Source organism: Coturnix japonica, chromosome 24 (assembly GCF_001577835.2).
Source record: "Coturnix japonica isolate 7356 chromosome 24, Coturnix japonica 2.1, whole genome shotgun sequence".
In the NCBI taxonomy this organism is placed as follows: Eukaryota; Metazoa; Chordata; class Aves; order Galliformes; family Phasianidae; genus Coturnix; species Coturnix japonica.
The window spans coordinates 3,749,642-3,768,250 of NC_029539.1; the positions used below are offsets into that span (position 1 = coordinate 3,749,642).

Consider the following 18,609-nt stretch of genomic DNA (forward strand, 5'->3'; position numbering starts at 1 on the left):
TGGTTGCGGGGCGCCGCCATCTCGCCGCCCCGGCGCGTGGATAAGCCAAAAGCGACCGGTGAGAGCCCGGCATAACGCTGGGCGATATACAGGGTACCGGGCAAAGGCTCCAGCGCGCCCCCTCGACCTGAATAGCGCAGCGAGCCGCCGCGACAGCTCGTCATAACCCGGAGCGTTATACAGCTTGCGGGGCTCCTCGCACGCCGGCCCCGGAAACAGGCTGTTTCATAAGGCGGCCGTAAGCAACCCACATAACCGTAATGGCAATGCCGAGCGACAGCGCGAGTCCCGGCGGCCCAGGATCGAGCATAAAGCATAACGCGCCCCGCGAGCCCCCTGCATAACGCCGGGCCGTATGCGGGGTGCGGGGCTTCAACTCGGCGCAGCCCCGGGCCGGGCATAGGGGCGTGAGGGGCGGGCGGCCCGCATCGCATCGGTGCCCAGCCAGGGGGCACGGGGGGCGGCTGCGGCCTCACAGAGGGGGAGAGAACGGGAAGGGGAAGGGGCTGCTATGAGGAGGGGCTGGAACCAGCCTTCGGAACCGCCTCGTCCTCCCCACAGCCCGGGTGCGGGCCCAAAGGCTGTGAGCAGGCCCGGCCCACCCGCAGGTAGGTGCCTCACGGCAGCCAGGCCCCGCCGCCCCCATCACCCCCCTCACAGCCCGGCCCCGCTCCGTCCTACCTGCCGCTCCCCGGGGCTGCCGGGCTCCTCCCGCTGTCATGGCCGGGAACGAGCGGGGATGGTGCCCGGGAGAGGCTGGATGCGGAGCCCTGATGTCACGGAGCGGCCTCACCTCAGCGCTGCGCCGTGTGGGGAGAAGGGGGTTAAATTCCTACAAGTGCCGCTTTGTTCCCTTGGAAAACGGCGCTGCCCAGACACGAGCAGCTGCTGTCAGGAAAAGCCGGTGTGTGAGGGAGGGGAAATACCTGGTGCCGAGCGAGCTGCGTTGGCTGGGTGGTAAATGACAAAAGAAAACGAGCAGAGGCCGGTTGGGGTGCAGGGCTGGGGGTCGGCGCTGAAGGGGCTTCTCATTAGGGCTCCTTCTCCCTCCCTCGTTGTCTATGAAAATAAGATGGGTTCTGTCGCTCCAGGGAGCATGAAGAGGACTGGAGCGTGGCCAAGCCTTTGCTAGTCAAGTTTAATTTCATGTTCTTGATGAAGGGAGCTTGACAGCCCCTGCAATCCAACGGCAAGCTGCAGCACAGGGCACAGAGCTGCCCAATTTAGTTGCATTTAGTTCCATCCTGGCAAAAGCAGCACACACAGGTGGCACAGTAGGTCCTTGTAGACTTGCCTTCTGGTTGGTTCCTTTATGCTGGGGCTGGAAACCTTCTGCAGGTCAGTCGTGCTTTTAATCCCACATTTGACCTCTCTGTCACCCACTATATGTGCTACAGCCCACCTCTATGAGGCTCGACAGGTTCCCCTCGCAGCTGGGTGATGGATTATGGAGCTGGGAGATCAGGAATGCCCAGCAGTAGTTCACAATCACTCAGAAACAGAAGAAACAAGCACCCCCCAACTCCCCCCCACCCATTAACCATGTGCTTACTTGCATAACAGGCTCCTCCAACACATCGGACCCACTGTGTACTACCACACATTGCAGGGGAATGCAGTGAATCCCAAGTATCTGACAGCAGAGCAGTGTGGAAGAAGAGGCAGGAGAGCCCTTCCCAAGTACCTGTAGACAGCCGTGCTTAAGTTAAGTACTATTCAGTTACTTGAAACAGAGCCATCAGCCCCAGAACACACAGTACACACTAAGATGTGCATAGGTATTGCTGAGCAAGGAGAAAGCACTCCTGCTTGTGTGTGCACTCACAGCTTAGCTGGGACATCAGGCTTCAGCCCTTTGTTAGTCACACTCAGAGGTTACTGTAGCCCTGCCATTGGGAGCTGTGCTCTTTGCAGGCCATCCTGTGCTGCCTGGTACCACTGTGGGTCAGGAGTCAAGTGTGGAGCCACAGGAGGTTCTCCCTATGAAGCTGTGCTCCCTTCAAACAGCACTGGTCCAGTTCTGTTCTGTGGTTAATTCTCAACACTGGGCCATTGGCCTCCAGGGTGGGACATGGACAGCACGTGCAGATTGACATGGGCAGCACATGGAGATTACAAGAGAAAACAGTGCAGCCCATCAGTATCTTTCTTCAAGGCTCCACTTGTGCTCCACTTTCTCAGCAGCACTGCCACAGCTGCTGGGTCAAGGACCCTTCTGTGCAATAGAAATGCATTGTCTGTTGGGTGCCTGCTTGGATACCAACAGACAGCAGTATCTGAAACCCACAGTCAAAAGAAATGCAGGCACAGTTCCACTCCAGTGACCAGCTCTGGAAAATAACCAGTGTGACACCTGCACCTCTCTAATGTGCTACTTGCTGCCTGTGGCTGCTTCTTGTGCTGCCTATCCAAAGCATCCCAAAGACCACGCAAGGCTTCTTCCTGCCACAGAGTGCTGGGGGAGTTGAGGCTGCTGCAGACAGTAATGCTATAACTGCTACAAGTACAGCATCACCAGAGCTGTGTGAGGTGGGGCAGCCAGGCTGGAGGGCTGAGGGTCACCAAGGAGCTTAAGACAGGGCCCAGGGGATCAAAAGAGCACCTGAGAACAGCCTGTCTGGTGTTAAATATACTCAGAAACAAGAGAAAGTATTTGTATAGTCAGTTTGAAATGGCCAGTCTCTGCATTTCTGCAGTGCTGTAGCTTGTTGCATACAAGTTATCATTAACATTGAGCATGGAAACAATGATTAAGCAGCACTACTGACCAAAGCCAGCTTTAATGCTGCCCCACATGTTAAAGGAGGGGCAGAGGAAAGGAATTTCCACCAGCACGTCCTGCTGTGCTACAATGCCCTTCAGGCAGCTGTGTTAGAGAAGCCATTCCCCGCTACTGGTGACATTGCCAGGTCAGAGCCAGGCTCACATCCCAACCACTGCAAAAAGACCACAACAACTCAACATCAGCCCCTGGCTTTATTTGTGTTACAGGCTCGGGGCCGCAGCAGCCAATACTGTGTTACTGAGGTCGAGTCTTCAAACGTTGTATCCAATCAGGCCTCGTTTGCCTATGATCTCACCAATGTAAAACCACATCAGCACCTCTGTGGCCACCAAACCGTTCCTCAGCGCTTCCTGAAAGAAAAAAAAGCCACAATTTAGAATATTTGCTCCTGCAACAGCTTCCTTTCTTGCTCTTGTCTTCACACAGCATGCATGACTAGCAAAGCAGTCATCCGATGGGCAAGACAACAGCTTAAGCCAAAACCAGATGTGCAGGTGAGCATTCACCATGTTCATCCAGCCCTCAACGGGCCACGCTGTTAAAATGGTTCTAAACCATTAAATGCTGCATTGGCTGATGTTCTATTTCAGAAGTGATCTTAAAGGGCTCTAAATCCAAACCTGCAGGAAACGAATTGAATTTCAGGGCCAAGCGATGCACCAAACAGGTGACACAGCTTGACTGGGCAAATCCATTCCCTCCTCTCTCCACTTGAGCAGTGAGCCCAGAGAACACAGCACAGCTCTGCTATAGTTGTAGAAGAGCTGAAACAATGCTGAAACATTAAAACACCTTCAACTCTTGACCCATAAATGCTCTGAGCTTCAAAGGCAGCTGACGGCAGCTCAGTTCTTCATGGTGTACAAGGAAAGTATGTCAAGTTACAATGCTGGTGGTGAAGCTGTGCCTTGAAAATACCACCCTGATGCTGATTTTGCCTGTGGCTCACAGACTGCAACTGCCAGAGCCTGGAGAGACTGCAGGACTCTTCCATCCTGGGAGGTGAAAGGCAGCAATAAAGCCTTAAAAACATGAGAGTGCTGAGGCAATGGGATGAAAGAAACACAGGGAAAGGTCCATGGGTAGATGGTTGAGAAAAGTTAATGATCCAAGGGTTGCAGCAGAAACCAACACTGTGAAAATAAGCTGACTTCATAATGGCTGAATAAAATGGTCACAAGGAATAACACGAGCCTTAATGTGCCTGAGTGATTTCAAGCATTACCAAAAACCTCATCTAAAACGAGGGATTCTCCTGAGTGATGGCCAATGTACCTCATTTGTTCCCTATCTAGTTGATCATATACATTAAGGTTCTGCTTTGGGGAGCGTGTGACCAATAGAGACACAGCCAAACTGCAGTAGCAGATGATCCAACATCAGGATCCAGGCAGGAAACGCAGCCTCAGCTCCCTCATGGACACGCAGGCAATGAGATGGAAGCTCACCATGCAGGGAGGCAGCACCAGAGCTGCACATTGATTTGTACTATATGAGGATTAACAAACCAAGCAGGACACAGGCTGCCCAGCTTGAGCAGGATCTCATTGAGGGCAGCATGAGACACATATGTTAAAGCTCCCATCTCCACATGTTATTGCAGCATAAAATACCATCCTTATAAGACACATCCAAAGACAATCCCTGTCTTCCCCCTTGATTGAGCCTGATCAGAATTACTCAGAACAGACCCTAAACCTCACCTCAATGTAACAATGTAGAGGTTAAATGCACCTTAATAGATACCAGGAAGGAGAAAACAAACAAGCCCAACGCCTGTTTGCTACACAGTTATTAACACACACCAAGGTCACGTCCAGAAACACCCATAAATGACAGAAGGACTGTGGCAGATACAAACCACAACCACCAACCCTTTGTGAACACTAATATCAACGCAATAGGGTGGAAGCAGCAATAACTACAGATGTGTGGCTGAGCACATACTGAGCTGGGAGCTGCTCTGAGCTCAGATTGTGGCTTCTTCAAGGGTCCTACAAGCAGACAGTGAGAAGCAGAAGCAATAAGAAGCAGAAGCAATAATGCAGGTTGGATTTACACTGCTAAGCACGGCCCTACTGAGAGCTGGCTATGGCTGAATGGAAGCACACATGGTTTAATTACACCCACCCAACTCAACCAGCCCTTACCTTGACCGTGAGCTGCGCCAGGCGGCCGGACTGGAAGCTCCTGACCATGTCTTTCATGCTATCGATGGCCTTGGGGATCTCACCGGGGGTCGGAGGGACGAGCTCGACCTTGGCGTAATACCAGAACGTGGCCAGGCGAGGTTTGGAGTAGGCCACAGCAGCTACAACGAACAGCACACAGCCAGGTCAGCCCCTCCCGACCCCATACCGGGCCCTCCCCCTCCATCACAGCACACGGAGCCGGCTCAGAACCACATCCAGCGGATAACCCACATCCATCCATCCCTCCCTCCCCCCCGGCTCTCACCGCTCAGCAGCTGCGGCCCCCGTGTTGTCAGACTCTGCACCAGCTTCTGCGCGGCCTGCGCCATGTCTGAAAGTCACCCCGCTGCCGGCAATGGACCCCGCCTGTCTGCAGCGCCTGCTTCTCCCTGCAGGCGGATGCAGCGGGCAGCCCGCACAAGGACCCGCAACACGTGAGTGAGGCGGGGCCCTGCCGGAGGTCCGTGGGTTCGAGACCCGCACGGTACCGGTTCGTCCCCGTGTGCCCAGAACGCGGCCAGAAACCAAACAAGGGACGGAGTGAAGGCAGAGAGATTTATAGCGTTCATCACAACGCGGCTCCGGGAGAGCTCTGAGACAAGGGGTGCCCCCATTCCGCTTCTCATTCACCATTAGGAACCGCTAATGACAAGCTCCTCCTATAGAACGGGCAGCCTCGTCATCCCTCCGTGCTAAAACAGCTTTTCTGTAATTAATTTCTCTCTATGAGCTGCTAGACCTGTACAAGTATATTGCATATCATCACCCTTTATTCCCATCTATGTATAACTGTCCCCTTTCAGTCCATGCCCCCCACCACCATCTGAACTTCAGAATTGCAATCTGAACTTTGCAGACCTACAGATGCATAATCACATCATTTAAACAACTTGGGAGTCAACAGCAACAGAAGAGAGGCTGGGACAGCAAAGGAGGTTTTTGGTGTCACTGTTAAAGTAACATGGCAGTTGTTAGCCAACACAAAGAACAATTAGTACAGGGATGGGGTAATAGGATAATTAGAAGAGCTTCCCAAAGATGCAGAGGTGAGGAAGCGACAGCGCAGTGTTAATTCTTGGTATTCAATGGTATTTCTTAAAAGGAAAGACAGAAAGAGAGAGAAAAGAAGATACAAGGAGAGGTTCCAGATGTGGTGCAATACGCTGCGTGTGTTCTTCATTCACGTGGCAAGTTTCATGGATGCTCTGGAGAAACTGCCAGCATCACTGCAGGACATTCATGTCGCCAATGATTGCATGTCTGGGGATGGAGATCTTTGTTCTCAGTTCAGTGTGTCCTCCAGCTCCTCCTTCTGCTTTTTTCTCTCTGCGAGCCACTGCTGAATCTTTTCTTTAAGCTCCCTGTTTGGTCTAATCTGGTCCATAGTGAGTGGGCTCCGATTAAAAGGATCCGTCTGATCACTGAAAGAGAGCATTGAGGAGATTACCTTGACTGCCCATTTACTCAGCCAACACTGAGCCCGTGTGTCACTGGATACCATGAGATAAGTGAAACATATCACCCCAAGACTGCATACCCCATCCCCTATCCCAAGCTTCCAACTTGGAAAAGCCCCATGAAAAGCAATCAGTGCCAAAGGAAGCTTAATATAGCTTAATATAAATAAGGATGCACTTAAGCCTTAAGTTTCATACTTTAAACTTTAAACTTAAGTTTCATACCTGAGTAGGTGCCGGGCTATGGTCGAGCGATCCACAGTGACCCGTGATGACGGCAGGATTACTGGGTCAGACATCAGAGTGCTCATGATAGGATCCAGGAACTCATCGCAAGCATCTGCGTATGTCTCCTCCTCCTGCTGCTGACGGTCTGCAAGAGACTGGTAGGCACACACAGCTTTTAGAACCCAAGAGATCCCAGTGCTGTTCTGATTCTTTCAAATACAGGTTTGCTTTGAACATCACCATGACTGAAAAAGCACCTCATGGGACCACAGAACAGGTTGGAGAGCCTGATTTAACACACAGACACATTTGCCACTTGAAGCTGACAAGCCTCACTATCAGCCTGCATGTGTTTTTTTTCTCACACTATATACTCATACATCTGTAGACACATTAAAGAACTGCATGTAAAAACTTATAGAGGTCTGTGCCATAAAGGAGCCTTCTCAGCTGTCCAAACATACACTTCAGGTAAAGCACCATTTCCCAGAACAGCTTCATGGCAAAGGTGTAGCCAGAAACAGATGGAAAAGGATGCCAGTTTTGTTTCTTTTTGGCTTTTATCCTATCTCCTTCTCACCTTGATCCTCTCAGCCAGGTTACTGAAAGCCACTATCATGTTGCCAGGCTTATTGATTTTCTTCAGAACCCTCACTGTCTGGGCAAAGAGTGTTGGTGAATAGGAACGGCCGTCCTTCGGTACCGTGGCACAGAAGTTTTCTTCATCTCTGGACCACAATGTGAAAGGAAAGCAAGAGTTTAAGAATTCATATTCATCTGGTTGCAAATCAGTGCCCTCAATGGCTGTGTTACCAGAGCAAGGAACTCGAATTACATGGTACAGAGAGAAAAGCTTGACTGTAATCAAATGGTTTTTCCCAGGTCATCTCCAAAGAGACCCATGGGATGAATTTAACTGTGATTACGCCCAACTTCCACTCCTAGTAGCTGTGCACAGCACATCTAGTCCCACTTTAGGCCAAATTAGAGCTCCAATTCCTTGCAAACATCATCAGTGTCCAACAGACAAAACCCTGTTTATACTTCAAAGCACCCAAAGGCTGTTCTTCTCCACGAGCACTTCTGACATCCCACCTCCAGCACTCCCTTGTCACATACCCAAGGTTCAGGTAGATCGTACAGATGTCAGAAACTAGCTGCTGTGGTTTGAAGTCAAACTCGCTGAAATCCTTGACTTTCAAAGCTCCCATTTTAGGGCCAACCAGGTGTTGCAGAAAATAGTTTAGCATGGAGATGATGCGTTCAGCAAGAAAGGGATGCACAAACAGGGACTTGATTTCTGGAACAGAAACCAACAGTTCCCTGAGCTTCATGGCAATCCAGTCCCTGTCTGACAATACTTAAACTACTACTTAGACCTTCCCAGTTTTCAGACAATGCAGTTTTGTAGGTCCCAATGGGCAGGATTTGCTCTTCCTACCTGATGTCAGGAAGGCCAGAGTACCGATGGTTTCATTGGACATGATGTTGTGGAAGCGAGCCAGCTGACCAAACATCTGCAGGCTGGATTCCTTCTCCCGACGAGCCTCCTGGGACAGGTTGTCCCACTCACCACGGTCCTTCTCTATCTGCTGAATTTTAATCTTGCTCAGGTACTGTAAAGACACAGCAGGGAAACATATGGGAGCAGCTGTGTGAGTAAAGCACACTAAGATGCTTTCCTTTCATTCAGTCACTTCAGGGCAAAGAAGAGGCACGTGTGCTTGTTAGAGAAGCATGGAATACATCTCAGCTTAGCACAGAGAGCATCCACATTCCACATCATCTCCTCTGGTGAATCATTATAACGTTACCAACCTTTCTTATGGCAAATCCCACTTTAACACATGTAGGCAATGTTAGCAGAAAGCATCGAATCTCACTGCTCCTCTGCCTGACATCAGGAGACAGAGGCAGCAAAACCAAAGCATATTTTTCAAGAGTGGGATGCCGTGAGTTAATTTGGTTTCAAAAGCTCTAACAAGCAAGAAATAAGAGCTTACTTGTGTCATAATACCTTCTCACCAACCTAAGGAACTTAATGGCAAGACCTCAGATATTATCTGCTCCACTCTGACAGAAGCCAGTTATGGAAGGAAAAGGTAGAGCACCTGAAAAGGCTCATAAGTGCATAACTGTAATAAAACATACAACTGCTCATAGTGACAAATTGTATGAAGTCTGTAGATGTTCAAAACCAGACGTGTAATATCCATGTGACCTGTCTGATCTGCCAGACTCCATTCTGCTACAGGTAAAAAGCTCCACAAAAGCACTTTCTGGCAGCACCAAGAGGCTGTGGAAGGCACGGTGAGACAAATCATCACATATCGGGGACACAAATCCAGCTGAAACTTGCCTTGTAAACCTAATGGAAAATTGCCTAGAGACAAAAGGTCCTTATTAGCCAACACCACCTGAGGAAAGGCCAAGGGGATTTGATAATCAAAAACTGCACAACTCATTTAAAGCCTGGCTGCATCCAGATTAACAACAGGCAGATTTCCTTCCGACCCTGTTAGCACTTCATTCTCCATCTGGGAAATAAAAAAGAAAGCTTTTTTTGTTTCCTTTTGTTCTGATCCGTCCCCCAAGATGAAGGGGAATGGAATCAAGTGCCCTGTGAGCTCTGGCCCAGACCCCACCATACTTCTGCCATAATCCCTTCTACCATGGCTTTCACTATACCAGATTTGATGCCTGCAAGATCATTAACCTGGCTCAGCTGAGTTTCCCAGCACGTATCTACTGCGAGGATTCACCCAAAGAACAGAAGTATATTAATATTGCTCTGGAGATGAAAGGGCACTGCTGTAATCAGCCATCTAAAAGGGATTAAGAACCATTTCTACACGATGCCTGCAGCACAGACACAAAACCCCACCTGTATGGCTTCATCCAACAGGAAAATTGCATCGTTCATGAGCAAATTAAGGAAGCGCAGGAAAAGAGGGGGATTCATTGCCTCCAGGTTCTCTGAGGCATAATCAGCCAAAGCCTGCAAATAACAAGGGAATGATTACTGCTCTGCCACAGTCCAAACTGCATGACACAAAGCTACACGCTCCGTAAGGAGCTACACAGACATGCTTACATTTACACTGCTTGTCTTACCTTTATGCTCTGTCGGTATGAATCCGTGCCCCACATGTATCTCAGGATGGGATACATTGGACGGCGGTAGTTGAATTTCTGCTCAAACTGATGGGGGTCACCTAAACAGAAGTGAGAGCATCATGTTTTGGCCTTGGGCACAGGTAGGGATTTTTAATTCCTTATAGTGTTTGCTGTACAATTTGCGGTACAATGGGCAAGTCCTGTGGATCAAGGGCCAGGGGGAGGCACGAGTGGCTGCTGGGATCACAGCTTAAGATCAACTGGGATACTTCTACAACAGGAGGGTGCAGCCAATGGATAGACATTGTGCCTGACAGCATCCCAAGCAGAAACATAAACAAACAAATGAGAAAGGCAGCACTTCAGCTCTTGAGTAATTCTCTGTTTTCAAAGAGCAGGAAGTGCCAATTGTATGTAGGGCAGCAAGAAACTCACAGAGTCCAACAGAACCCCCTGGGATGGAAAATGATGGCCTCAGCTACACATATGCGTTTCCTCTAACAGCATGTGTTTCCTATTGCTCTCCAGGGGATTATAAAGAAGAGCTCCTGGAGAAGTCAGAGACCTGTTACCGACTTCTTCCCCTTCCATGCTTACCAGTAAACTCAATATCCACAAAGACTTTGATAAGTGCCTCAGCTAGATGGGCAGCATGCTGGTAAGAGCAGAACACTCTCTTACGATGAAACACGCTGGAGACAAGTGGATTCTGGGCCTGATCTAAATGAGGCATCACAGCTTCCAGCACTTCTGCCAGCTTGGCTCGCAGATGAGGATTTTTCATTCTGCAAGTGAAATGACAGTAGAATTCAAAGGGATACTTAAAGATCAACTCCAAGATGTTCCTGTAGCAACTAGCAAAACACCTCTAACAAAGCACTTGCTTATGCCATATAGGAGCACAAAGCAAAGCTTCCATGTTAAAAGACAGGCAGGTTGTTGTGGGAACATCTGATTCTTTGCATCACTACCAACTCCCACTCAAAACCCTTTCAGAATTGTTAAATACAGCACTTTAATCCACACCCAGATGACCACAACTAGCATCTCAATTTGACTCAGCACCATACTTGCTTGTTTTCACATACACAGCACCGTGGGAAGCAGCAGAATAAGTAACCTTACAAGTACATTTAGATTAGGTAGTGATTTCCAGCTGATCCATACCCTTAGTGCTCCTGCAGCCATATGCCATCTGTGTAGATGAGAATGCCAGGGTAACCAGAAAGCACAGAAGTAACTTCTTCAGGTTATAAGAAGTATTGGGAGTGTTGGAAAAACTCAACAACATCTGGAGATGGGCAGCAGTTACTGTTACAGCAACAGCCAAACCTTCCTTGCTCAGTGCTCACTGGCACTTTGTTTCTGGGTGACCACGCTCCCACACGGTATGACTGTATAACTATTAAGATGCTGAATGTTCTGTTTGCTTCCTGTGAAGCACAAGTTGTTCAGGCAGCTTTCAGTGCCTTCTGTGAGCAGAATTTGATTTTTCCAAAGAGATCAAGCAACCTACAGATGCATGAGCTGAGCTCCAAGGCACCTCTGACTATTCCCACCTTTCTGCTTCTATCCAGGTACTTTGCAGTAAGTATAAAGGGTTTACACCTGGGGCTGCACGTACCTCTCCACATCACCCATGAAAACGGTAACAAAGTGAAGGATGTGCTCCAGAGAATCGGCAGAAGTCTCCAAGATGTCATCAGCAAAACGCCGCAGGAAAATGAAGAAATCACCCAAATTATCTGCAAAGAATTCTGTAAGGAGAGATTGCACGTGAGTTCATCAAGCAGCTCACACAGCATGTTTTAATAGAACACCAAAATCATGAATATAGAGCCTGAAGAAATCGAATGCACAGGATCCACTTTGCTCATCTCAAAAGTCACTATACAGGGTGACACCCAGCAGCTCTCCATTGATATTATGCACTGCTACACAGCAGAAGCTCGAGGGAAGAGAGTTTCAACACAACAGAATTCAGTGCACAGAGAGAACAGGAAACCAAGGCAGGATTTGGCCAAACTTAGCAACATGGCAATGCATGGGATCTTTAAAAGGTCAGCAGCAATCAAAATCTGAAGTGTTCCCTGAAAGAGCTGCAAGTGTTATGAGAGTTAATGACCCTCTTCAAAGAGAATATTCTGTGCAAAGAAAAATGCTACCAGCAAGAGCACTGGATCCTCTCCCCTGGAAAGCAAAGCACTTCCTCAGACAGCACTTCCAGTGTTCATCTAGACAGCACCAGGACTAGCTTGCTGGGTTAACTGAGAGAACTCTGCCTGTTTTGGATGCTATGATCTCACTGATGATGATGTTGAAGTTGCAGCTGACTCACGCTACACTCTCTTACACGTTCTATAACTCACCCTTCACATAGCTAAAAATTAAGGGGAAACCCTGGTGCTTAAGGAATCTTAAAGAATAATATACCACGTATGCATAAACACTCTGAACAGAGCACTTCTTAAGCCACTTTACATTCAGACCCTTACGTGCAGCAGCGCAAACCAGCAGGAGAAGTGGCTTCACCTGGTACATAGGCCAATGCACTGTTTTCCACTCCTGGCAATGGAAACGTCAGCTCTATAGGCTCAGTCCCTTGGTTTCCTATAGCCAGCTGTACCAGGAGAACTGCCATGGACACCTGCAGATTCAGGCAGTTCTGCAGCATCTGTGGCTCCGTCATTGCTGTCTTCGTGGAGAGATAGATGGTCATCAGGCGTTCAAACTGCTCCCTGAGGCTGTCAGCAGCAGGGCTGGAGCTCTGCTGAGCTTCTCGCCACGCTACCTGCAGGCGGTGAAGGCTTTGGTTTATCTTTACCATCTGGTCATGCAACCTACCCGGGGAAAACAAGGCAAGAGATCAGACAAGATGCAATTAAGTTCAGTACAGACTGCCTAAGCAATGCAGCAGTCACAGTGCTTGTTAGCTACAACGTAGCTTGTTGTTTGTTAGAGACATTCTGTGCAGCAGGCAAGTACCTTTTCTGTTTAAGATTATTTGCAGGGAAATAGCTGTTTCAAGGGGTCAGTAGCAAGAGATGCATAAAGAAAGGCAAGCCAGGGCTTGAGAGGACAAGAAATCCTCCTGAAATACTAAAGAGGTCTGCAAAGCAGCATGGTAAAGCAGCAGCTCCTACAAAGCGCTCTGCAGTGGTGCAGACAACGAGCCCACGCAGCTGCAAACCTTGTTGGGTTCCCAAGGTCAGGGTGTGGGTAAAGCCTGAGAGGTGACATTTTCGGTTTCCCAGCAACAAGCCACTTGCATAACTTTTTCATCTATTTCTATATTTAGATAATAAACCAGAAGGGGACTATGCTTGAATCAGTGGTGACCTCATAGTATCCAGGCAACAATTTAGAGAAGAAAGCTATAAAAATAGTGCATTCTGGTGTCCAGAAAATTGTTTCCTGGAAACGACCAGTTACCCTGCACTGCTGCTTCGAATAAAATCAATTTAGTGGAGCAGTTCTGACACCTCACACTCTGCTCCTGAGATGCTCTTTAGTAGATAAGCAAAAGGACAGAGGCCTGATCTCCCAGAGAAGGTATCAGAACTGAGTGAGCCCTGCCAATGCAGCACCTAGCTGTTAAAATACTATTTACTATAATACTATTGGATTCTTTAAGGCTGTTAGCTCTGAACATAATTATTCAGCCTGATGCTCAAGTTGTCAGTCAAAATGCATTCTGTATATTAGTTATTTAAGCCCAAAGACATAAAACCTCTCTCAGAGTGAATGTCTCAGTAGCACCTCTAACACCTTCACAGCGGCCAGCTCTGTAAGAACACACACAGCTCTAGAATTATTACCTGTGGAATCCTAAGTGAAGGGTATACTGTGTCAGAACCAGGTTTTCTGTCACCAGGTTGTAGCTGTTTGCAAACTCTGGCTCTTGTTCAGTCACAGCAGGTATCAAACACGTTTCTTTTTCCAAACCTAGAATCAAAAGCATCTTTGCATTAAGCTTTGACAGGGGCTCAAGAGAGCTCCTCCTGATAATATGAAATGTCTGCAAGTGTCCCTGGGCAGTGTTTCATTTGAATTCATCCCTTCCACTTTTTCATCTGTAGTCTCTCACTTAACTCACCCTTTACCAATGTACAGAAAGCGTGCACTGGAGAGGTTAAGAACTGAGAAGATCCCTATTTACTTCACTTGCTCCCACAGGTTTTGGACATACCCTTCATATGTACATTCTTACTCCTCCGCTCCTCTTCATTCAGCTCCTTCACGGCACAGTAAGTGGGGTTAAAGGTTAGCAGCTTAGGAGATTTTGGTTTGCAGAAGGGCTGACACAGCTTCAGGAGGGCAGCTCCCAAATTGAGGAAGAAGGCATCTGAGGCATACATCTGGAAGAAGATCTCTGGCATCTGATTAGCCCAAATTTTGGTACGGCCTGAGTTAGCGTGCAGACAGTTTCCAAGCCAGGAGAGAATCCTGTGCTTCGTCTCTGGAGACAACTGCAACAGGTTCTTGAGCATCTGGTAGATCTTCTCATGGAACTGAGCCATAAACTGTTACAGGGAACAGAAAATGGTTGAAGGAGTCATGACCTGAAGGCTCCTTTTGACTATTTTCTTAATGCTTCCAGAGTTGCCCCATGTCCAGACAACTTCCCACCTTCGAAAGGAAGGATTGCCAATGTAAATTACCATTGTGACACTTGTATTATGAATAGCTCAAAACCTGAGGCCAGAATAATGAACAACACACTGAAATGCAAGTTGGTTCCGTGGGAAATACAAGCAAAATTCGTGGTAGAAATGATGACCCTGAAAGAATGTACGGCTGGAAATCTCATTCTCTGTGAAAAGCAGCTGCACCTGACTATGCTTCTCTGCAGAACGAGGGCTGTGTTTGTGCCTTAATCTGTGACGCTTCTCTCTCCTGAAACAATCCAGGATCCTGCTAGCGCTGCTGATCTCAGGAGGGAAGCTGTTTAATTTCATAGAGCAAAAGTGCTGCTCGCCATTCTATCTGCTTGTAAAACAATGTTTTAATTACCAGAAAAGTACTGAAAAAACTATTTCACAGTAATTACAACAAAGGTAGATTATCTCCATATACCATCTTAAGCTTTGGTGCTGGGATCTGCCCTGCAAGTACCCTAGCAATGACTTCTTAAGCAGCAGAAACACGAGGTCAATATAAAGACTTTGGATACAACCTGAGTAAGCAGTTACACCTTACAGATCTTACAGATGGAATCTACAGGCTATAGTAGTTCTATGACTTGCTTAGCCACAAGCCAGGCTATTAAAGAACCAGCAAGAGAACACATCCCCAATATCCAGTCTTCTCACTTGAACCCAGAAGCAGAGACCAATGAACCCCATTAAGCAGCAATGTTATGCTTCAGTCTCACCTGATGAATGTTGGATTCCTGCACCTTGATCTCTTGTGGACTGGATCGGGATGGATTCAAGAAATACCCATGATTCTCTACCACACCAGGAGTCTTTAGCAAGCAGGAGATGTTTAAAATGGCACCTAACAAAGTCTTCTGGTACATCTGTCCATTGCTGGGATCCTTGGGCTGAATATACCCTGCAAAAACCTAGGGAAAACAGTTGAACGTGCAGCAGCCTAAACTGAAATCAGAATTACATTGTAAAGATGAGGTCCTAGAAACAAGAGCACAAGAAGTGCCACAGAGTATCTGCTTCTAGGACTACTGTCTGCTTCCCTGTTGTCATGTGCAAACTCCTTTCCCACTTCTTCTACCTCTTGTCTTTCTGAGCAATGCTACGGAAGTATTCATAGGACAACACTAAGATGATACAATTCCAACCAGTTGGGTTTCCCAGTAACAATCAAAGCAGCCAACAGCTCCTGATAACTGAAGAGCACATACCTTTGCTATATCTTTCTGCTTTGTGAAATAAAGGATCATATCCAGGTAAGTGTATAGAAGGATCTGACAAAGGTCCAAGTCCTTGATCCTGCTCAATAAAATATCAAACACTGGAACCATGACTTCCCCAAACGTCCGCACTTCCTCATCCATCGTTAAGGCTTCTATGACCTCCTCAAGAAACTCAGTCATGTCTTCAAAATCTAGCAAGGGACACAAGGGAATTACTGACAACACTCACAGCTCTTAACAATAACCTCACTAAGACATTAATTAACTTCAGACTTACGTGCTCCTCTCAATGCTTCCAGCATCAGATCCACCAGCTGCTCATACACATTTTGGTTGACATAAATCTCTGGGGTGAGAAGAACGGTGTGAGCATTTGACACAGTCAGATTTCGGCAGCGCACAGCAAAGGGCAGCAAGTTCTCTGGAACCTTGGTTATCTGCACAGAAAGAACAGAACGGATCAGAGGCTCCATATCCACCTCTTGCCATGGAAAGATCAGCTTTTAGATAACAAAGATCAGCTTTTAGATAACAAAGATCAGCTTTTAGATAACAAAGATCAGCTTTTAGATAACAAAGTTACCTCCCTTCTCAGAAACTTCTACCCACCTCTTCTCTTGCCCTCTGGAAACAGGCATAGAGGTAGCGTAGGATTTGTTTCTCCCCTGCATCTCGATCTGCAGAGAGATTCTGTGTGCCAGCAGAAGTCATGTAAATCAGGTTGTTTCCAGGCTCCTGCAGCAGCAGGCGGGTAAACAGCGCCTAGATACAAGAAAAAAACACCATGAAAGTGAAACAGCTCCTGCAAGCCAGGAGTTTAACAGTCTGGCCAGTTACAATCAGCATCTCTCTTGTAGCCCTGATGCAGTCTCTATCTGGACAGTCATTGTTCTGCATGAGATATGAGGCACGCAGTCATTATACCTGCTCGATGTTTTCCATGTCAAGCCAGTCTTGGTCATCCAGATCTGCAGCCATTTCTTCCAAATACACACAACGAGCTGGAATCCCATTTCCACTCTTCATGCTGGGATCACCTGGTGAGAATATAAATCATCTGTGGTCACAGCTGATAGAATATAACTGCAGAAGTGAAATCTGCAAGCAGGATCCTGCCTGGGGCAGACAGTCATCTGCTACTGGCTGCTGCAGGGAAGCACTGCCCACCTCCCAGCATCCCTGTCCAATTTTACATAGATCTGATGAGCTCCTGCTTAAAACACATTTCATTAGGGAACCCAGCAAGCAGAGACCCAACATCATTAGAAGCTGCACTCTTACACTGACGTCACTTGTAGGAAATAAGCTTTGGGGTACTACGTGGTTGCTCACAAGACCCCCAAGCTCTCAGGGAGTTTCTCTATTCACATCCTTGCCCCATGCAGCCCCACTGAGCATGAGCAGCACAAGCTCCTCAGCACAATAGTGCCAGATGTGAGATATACTAAGTGACACTTCCATTTGCTGCATTCAGAGCCTGTTTTTTCAAGCACAGAGGCAGAAACAGCCTTTCACAGCAGTTGTGTAATGCTGTTTTCTCTCACCCTTTCAGGTACAATGCAAACACACAAGCTCTGTTCAAGGTTCTGGGAACATAAAATGCGAAGCAGCTGCGTGGTTCAAGGACACAGAGCTGTTCCACCTTGCATTCCTCCCAGGTTGTTTTAAACCAGAACAAGAAACAGAGCGGAGCTTGCTGTATGAGAAGGGGCTATGCCTCCTACTGCTCACCCAGAGAACAGAGCACCAGCATCCCATCCCCTTGAGGCCATATAAAAGCCAGATCAACAACCACAGGACATCAGGAGCACTCACTGTTATCAAGAGTGATGAGAAAGATCCTTTGGATCATGTGATTGATGTTGAGCTGCTCGCACAGCTCCCTCTGAGACCTGAAAGAACGGCTGATCTCAGCCACAGAGTAATCACAATCATCCAGGCTCTCGGACACGCTGTTATCAGAGTCATCTTGACTGACCGAAGTTTCTTCTCCTGCAAAATAAAACCTCCTGAGTGAGCTTCTTCCTTTAGCACTCACAGACATGGAAAGGCACGAAGGGACACAGAGAAGCCCCTCTGCCCCCCCTTACCCCCCATTTACCCATATTTACCTCCCATTTACCCCCTTTTTACCTCCATTTACCCCCCGTTAACCCCCATTTACCCCCATTTACCCCTCATTTACCCCCCATACAGGCCCAGCCCTGACCTGCCAGCTGCCTCAGCTGCTGTTTCTGTCCTGCTGCGAACTGCTTGGCGTCTGCGATGGAGCTGAATAACGCAGCGAAAGGATTCCCGGAGATGTTGTTGTTGTTCTCCTGATCGGTCATCTCCATTCAACGCCGCGCCATGCGGGACGGACACAACCGGTCTGCGGGGACGAACCGAACTAAACCGAACCGAACCGAACCGGGCAGGCCCGGCACCGCCGCGCTCAGCTCCTACTCAGTCAGCACGTCGCACACTAATGACGTTATATAATGTCCATACAAGAGGGTGTCGCAGTGCTTTAGCTCCCCCTGGCGTCTTGGAGGACTCCATGTAAACAAAAACTGGTGCCACCCACATGCATTAGTTAATTAATTAGTTAATTAGTTAATTAATTAGTTTATGTTGGAATTCGCACACTTAGGATATAATATTGATTTATGGATGTCTTGTGTTGGCGTCACTGTCCCTAAAGGTGTTCAGAGCCGTAGGGATGCAGTGCTTAGGGCTGTGGTTCACTAGGGTTGGACTCATTGATCTCTTATGATCCTATATGTGTGTATTGCAACCTCCCTCCCACCCCACCCATGAGGCCTTATCCCATTGCCATGTCCCAATAGCGCTGAGTTGGCTGAGTAGGCCAGGAAGAGAAATGCCCTTTGAGCAGCCCTATATGCTCCAAGCCAACACCACACACATCACCATTGCAATGAACAGCTTTTAATGTCCTGTTGAGGGGTTCTTTGC

The 18,609-nt window shown here is 48.0% G+C and overlaps 3 protein-coding genes and 1 long non-coding RNA gene across 4 annotated transcripts in view; 1 reads left to right on the forward strand and 3 right to left on the reverse strand.

The window, feature by feature from the left end:
• Positions 1 to 808, reverse strand: part of KMT2A (lysine methyltransferase 2A) — a 43,454-nt gene extending 42,646 nt beyond the window's left edge. Inside the window, exon 1 of the mRNA XM_032449092.1 lies at positions 682 to 808. The gene's annotated coding sequence lies outside the window, so the exon portion shown is untranslated. The remainder of the gene's footprint in view (positions 1 to 681) is intronic.
• LOC116654375 lies at positions 71 to 3,977 on the forward strand. The gene is made up of 2 exons (XR_004309581.1): positions 71 to 608; positions 1,564 to 3,977. It is a non-coding gene; the product is annotated as an uncharacterized LOC116654375 (long non-coding RNA).
• Positions 2,958 to 5,378, reverse strand: ATP5MG (ATP synthase membrane subunit g). The gene is made up of 3 exons (XM_015883865.2): positions 5,243 to 5,378; positions 4,936 to 5,096; positions 2,958 to 3,135 (listed from the first exon to the last, which is right to left on the reverse strand). Exons 1-3 carry the CDS (start codon positions 5,304 to 5,306, stop codon positions 3,037 to 3,039), a joined length of 324 nt encoding a protein of 107 aa, XP_015739351.1. The 5' UTR covers positions 5,307 to 5,378; the 3' UTR covers positions 2,958 to 3,036.
• A 140-nt stretch (positions 5,379 to 5,518) lies between these two features.
• UBE4A (ubiquitination factor E4A) lies at positions 5,519 to 18,113 on the reverse strand. The gene is made up of 19 exons (XM_015883861.2): positions 17,864 to 18,113; positions 17,470 to 17,646; positions 16,579 to 16,691; positions 16,264 to 16,416; positions 15,932 to 16,091; positions 15,643 to 15,845; positions 15,154 to 15,345; positions 13,969 to 14,302; positions 13,598 to 13,724; positions 12,312 to 12,619; positions 11,404 to 11,536; positions 10,377 to 10,564; positions 9,777 to 9,877; positions 9,547 to 9,660; positions 8,104 to 8,278; positions 7,782 to 7,962; positions 7,243 to 7,390; positions 6,660 to 6,817; positions 5,519 to 6,398 (listed from the first exon to the last, which is right to left on the reverse strand). Exons 1-19 carry the CDS (start codon positions 17,988 to 17,990, stop codon positions 6,260 to 6,262), a joined length of 3,231 nt encoding a protein of 1,076 aa, XP_015739347.1. The 5' UTR covers positions 17,991 to 18,113; the 3' UTR covers positions 5,519 to 6,259.
• Between the last annotated feature and the right edge of the window lie 496 nt (positions 18,114 to 18,609).

What these genes read in the sequence shown, in the direction of transcription:
- ATP5MG (XM_015883865.2), bottom strand. Translation starts at nt 5,306, where the DNA reads ATGGCGCAGGCCGCGCAGAAGCTGGTGCAGAGTCTGACAACACGGGGG. An exon ending in GGGGCCGCAGCTGCTGAGCG is followed by an intron (nt 5,097 to 5,242) that starts GTGAGAGCCGGG and finishes TGTTCGTTGTAG; the next exon opens with CTGCTGTGGCCTACTCCAAA. An exon ending in TGGCGCAGCTCACGGTCAAG is followed by an intron (nt 3,136 to 4,935) that starts GTAAGGGCTGGT and finishes TTTTTCTTTCAG; the next exon opens with GAAGCGCTGAGGAACGGTTT.
- UBE4A (XM_015883861.2), bottom strand. Translation starts at nt 17,990, where the DNA reads ATGGAGATGACCGATCAGGAGAACAACAACAACATCTCCGGGAATCCT. An exon ending in GCAGCTGAGGCAGCTGGCAG is followed by an intron (nt 17,647 to 17,863) that starts GTCAGGGCTGGG and finishes TTTATTTTGCAG; the next exon opens with GAGAAGAAACTTCGGTCAGT. An exon ending in CTTCACTTAGGATTCCACAG is followed by an intron (nt 12,620 to 13,597) that starts GTAATAATTCTA and finishes TTCCCCGGGTAG; the next exon opens with GTTGCATGACCAGATGGTAA.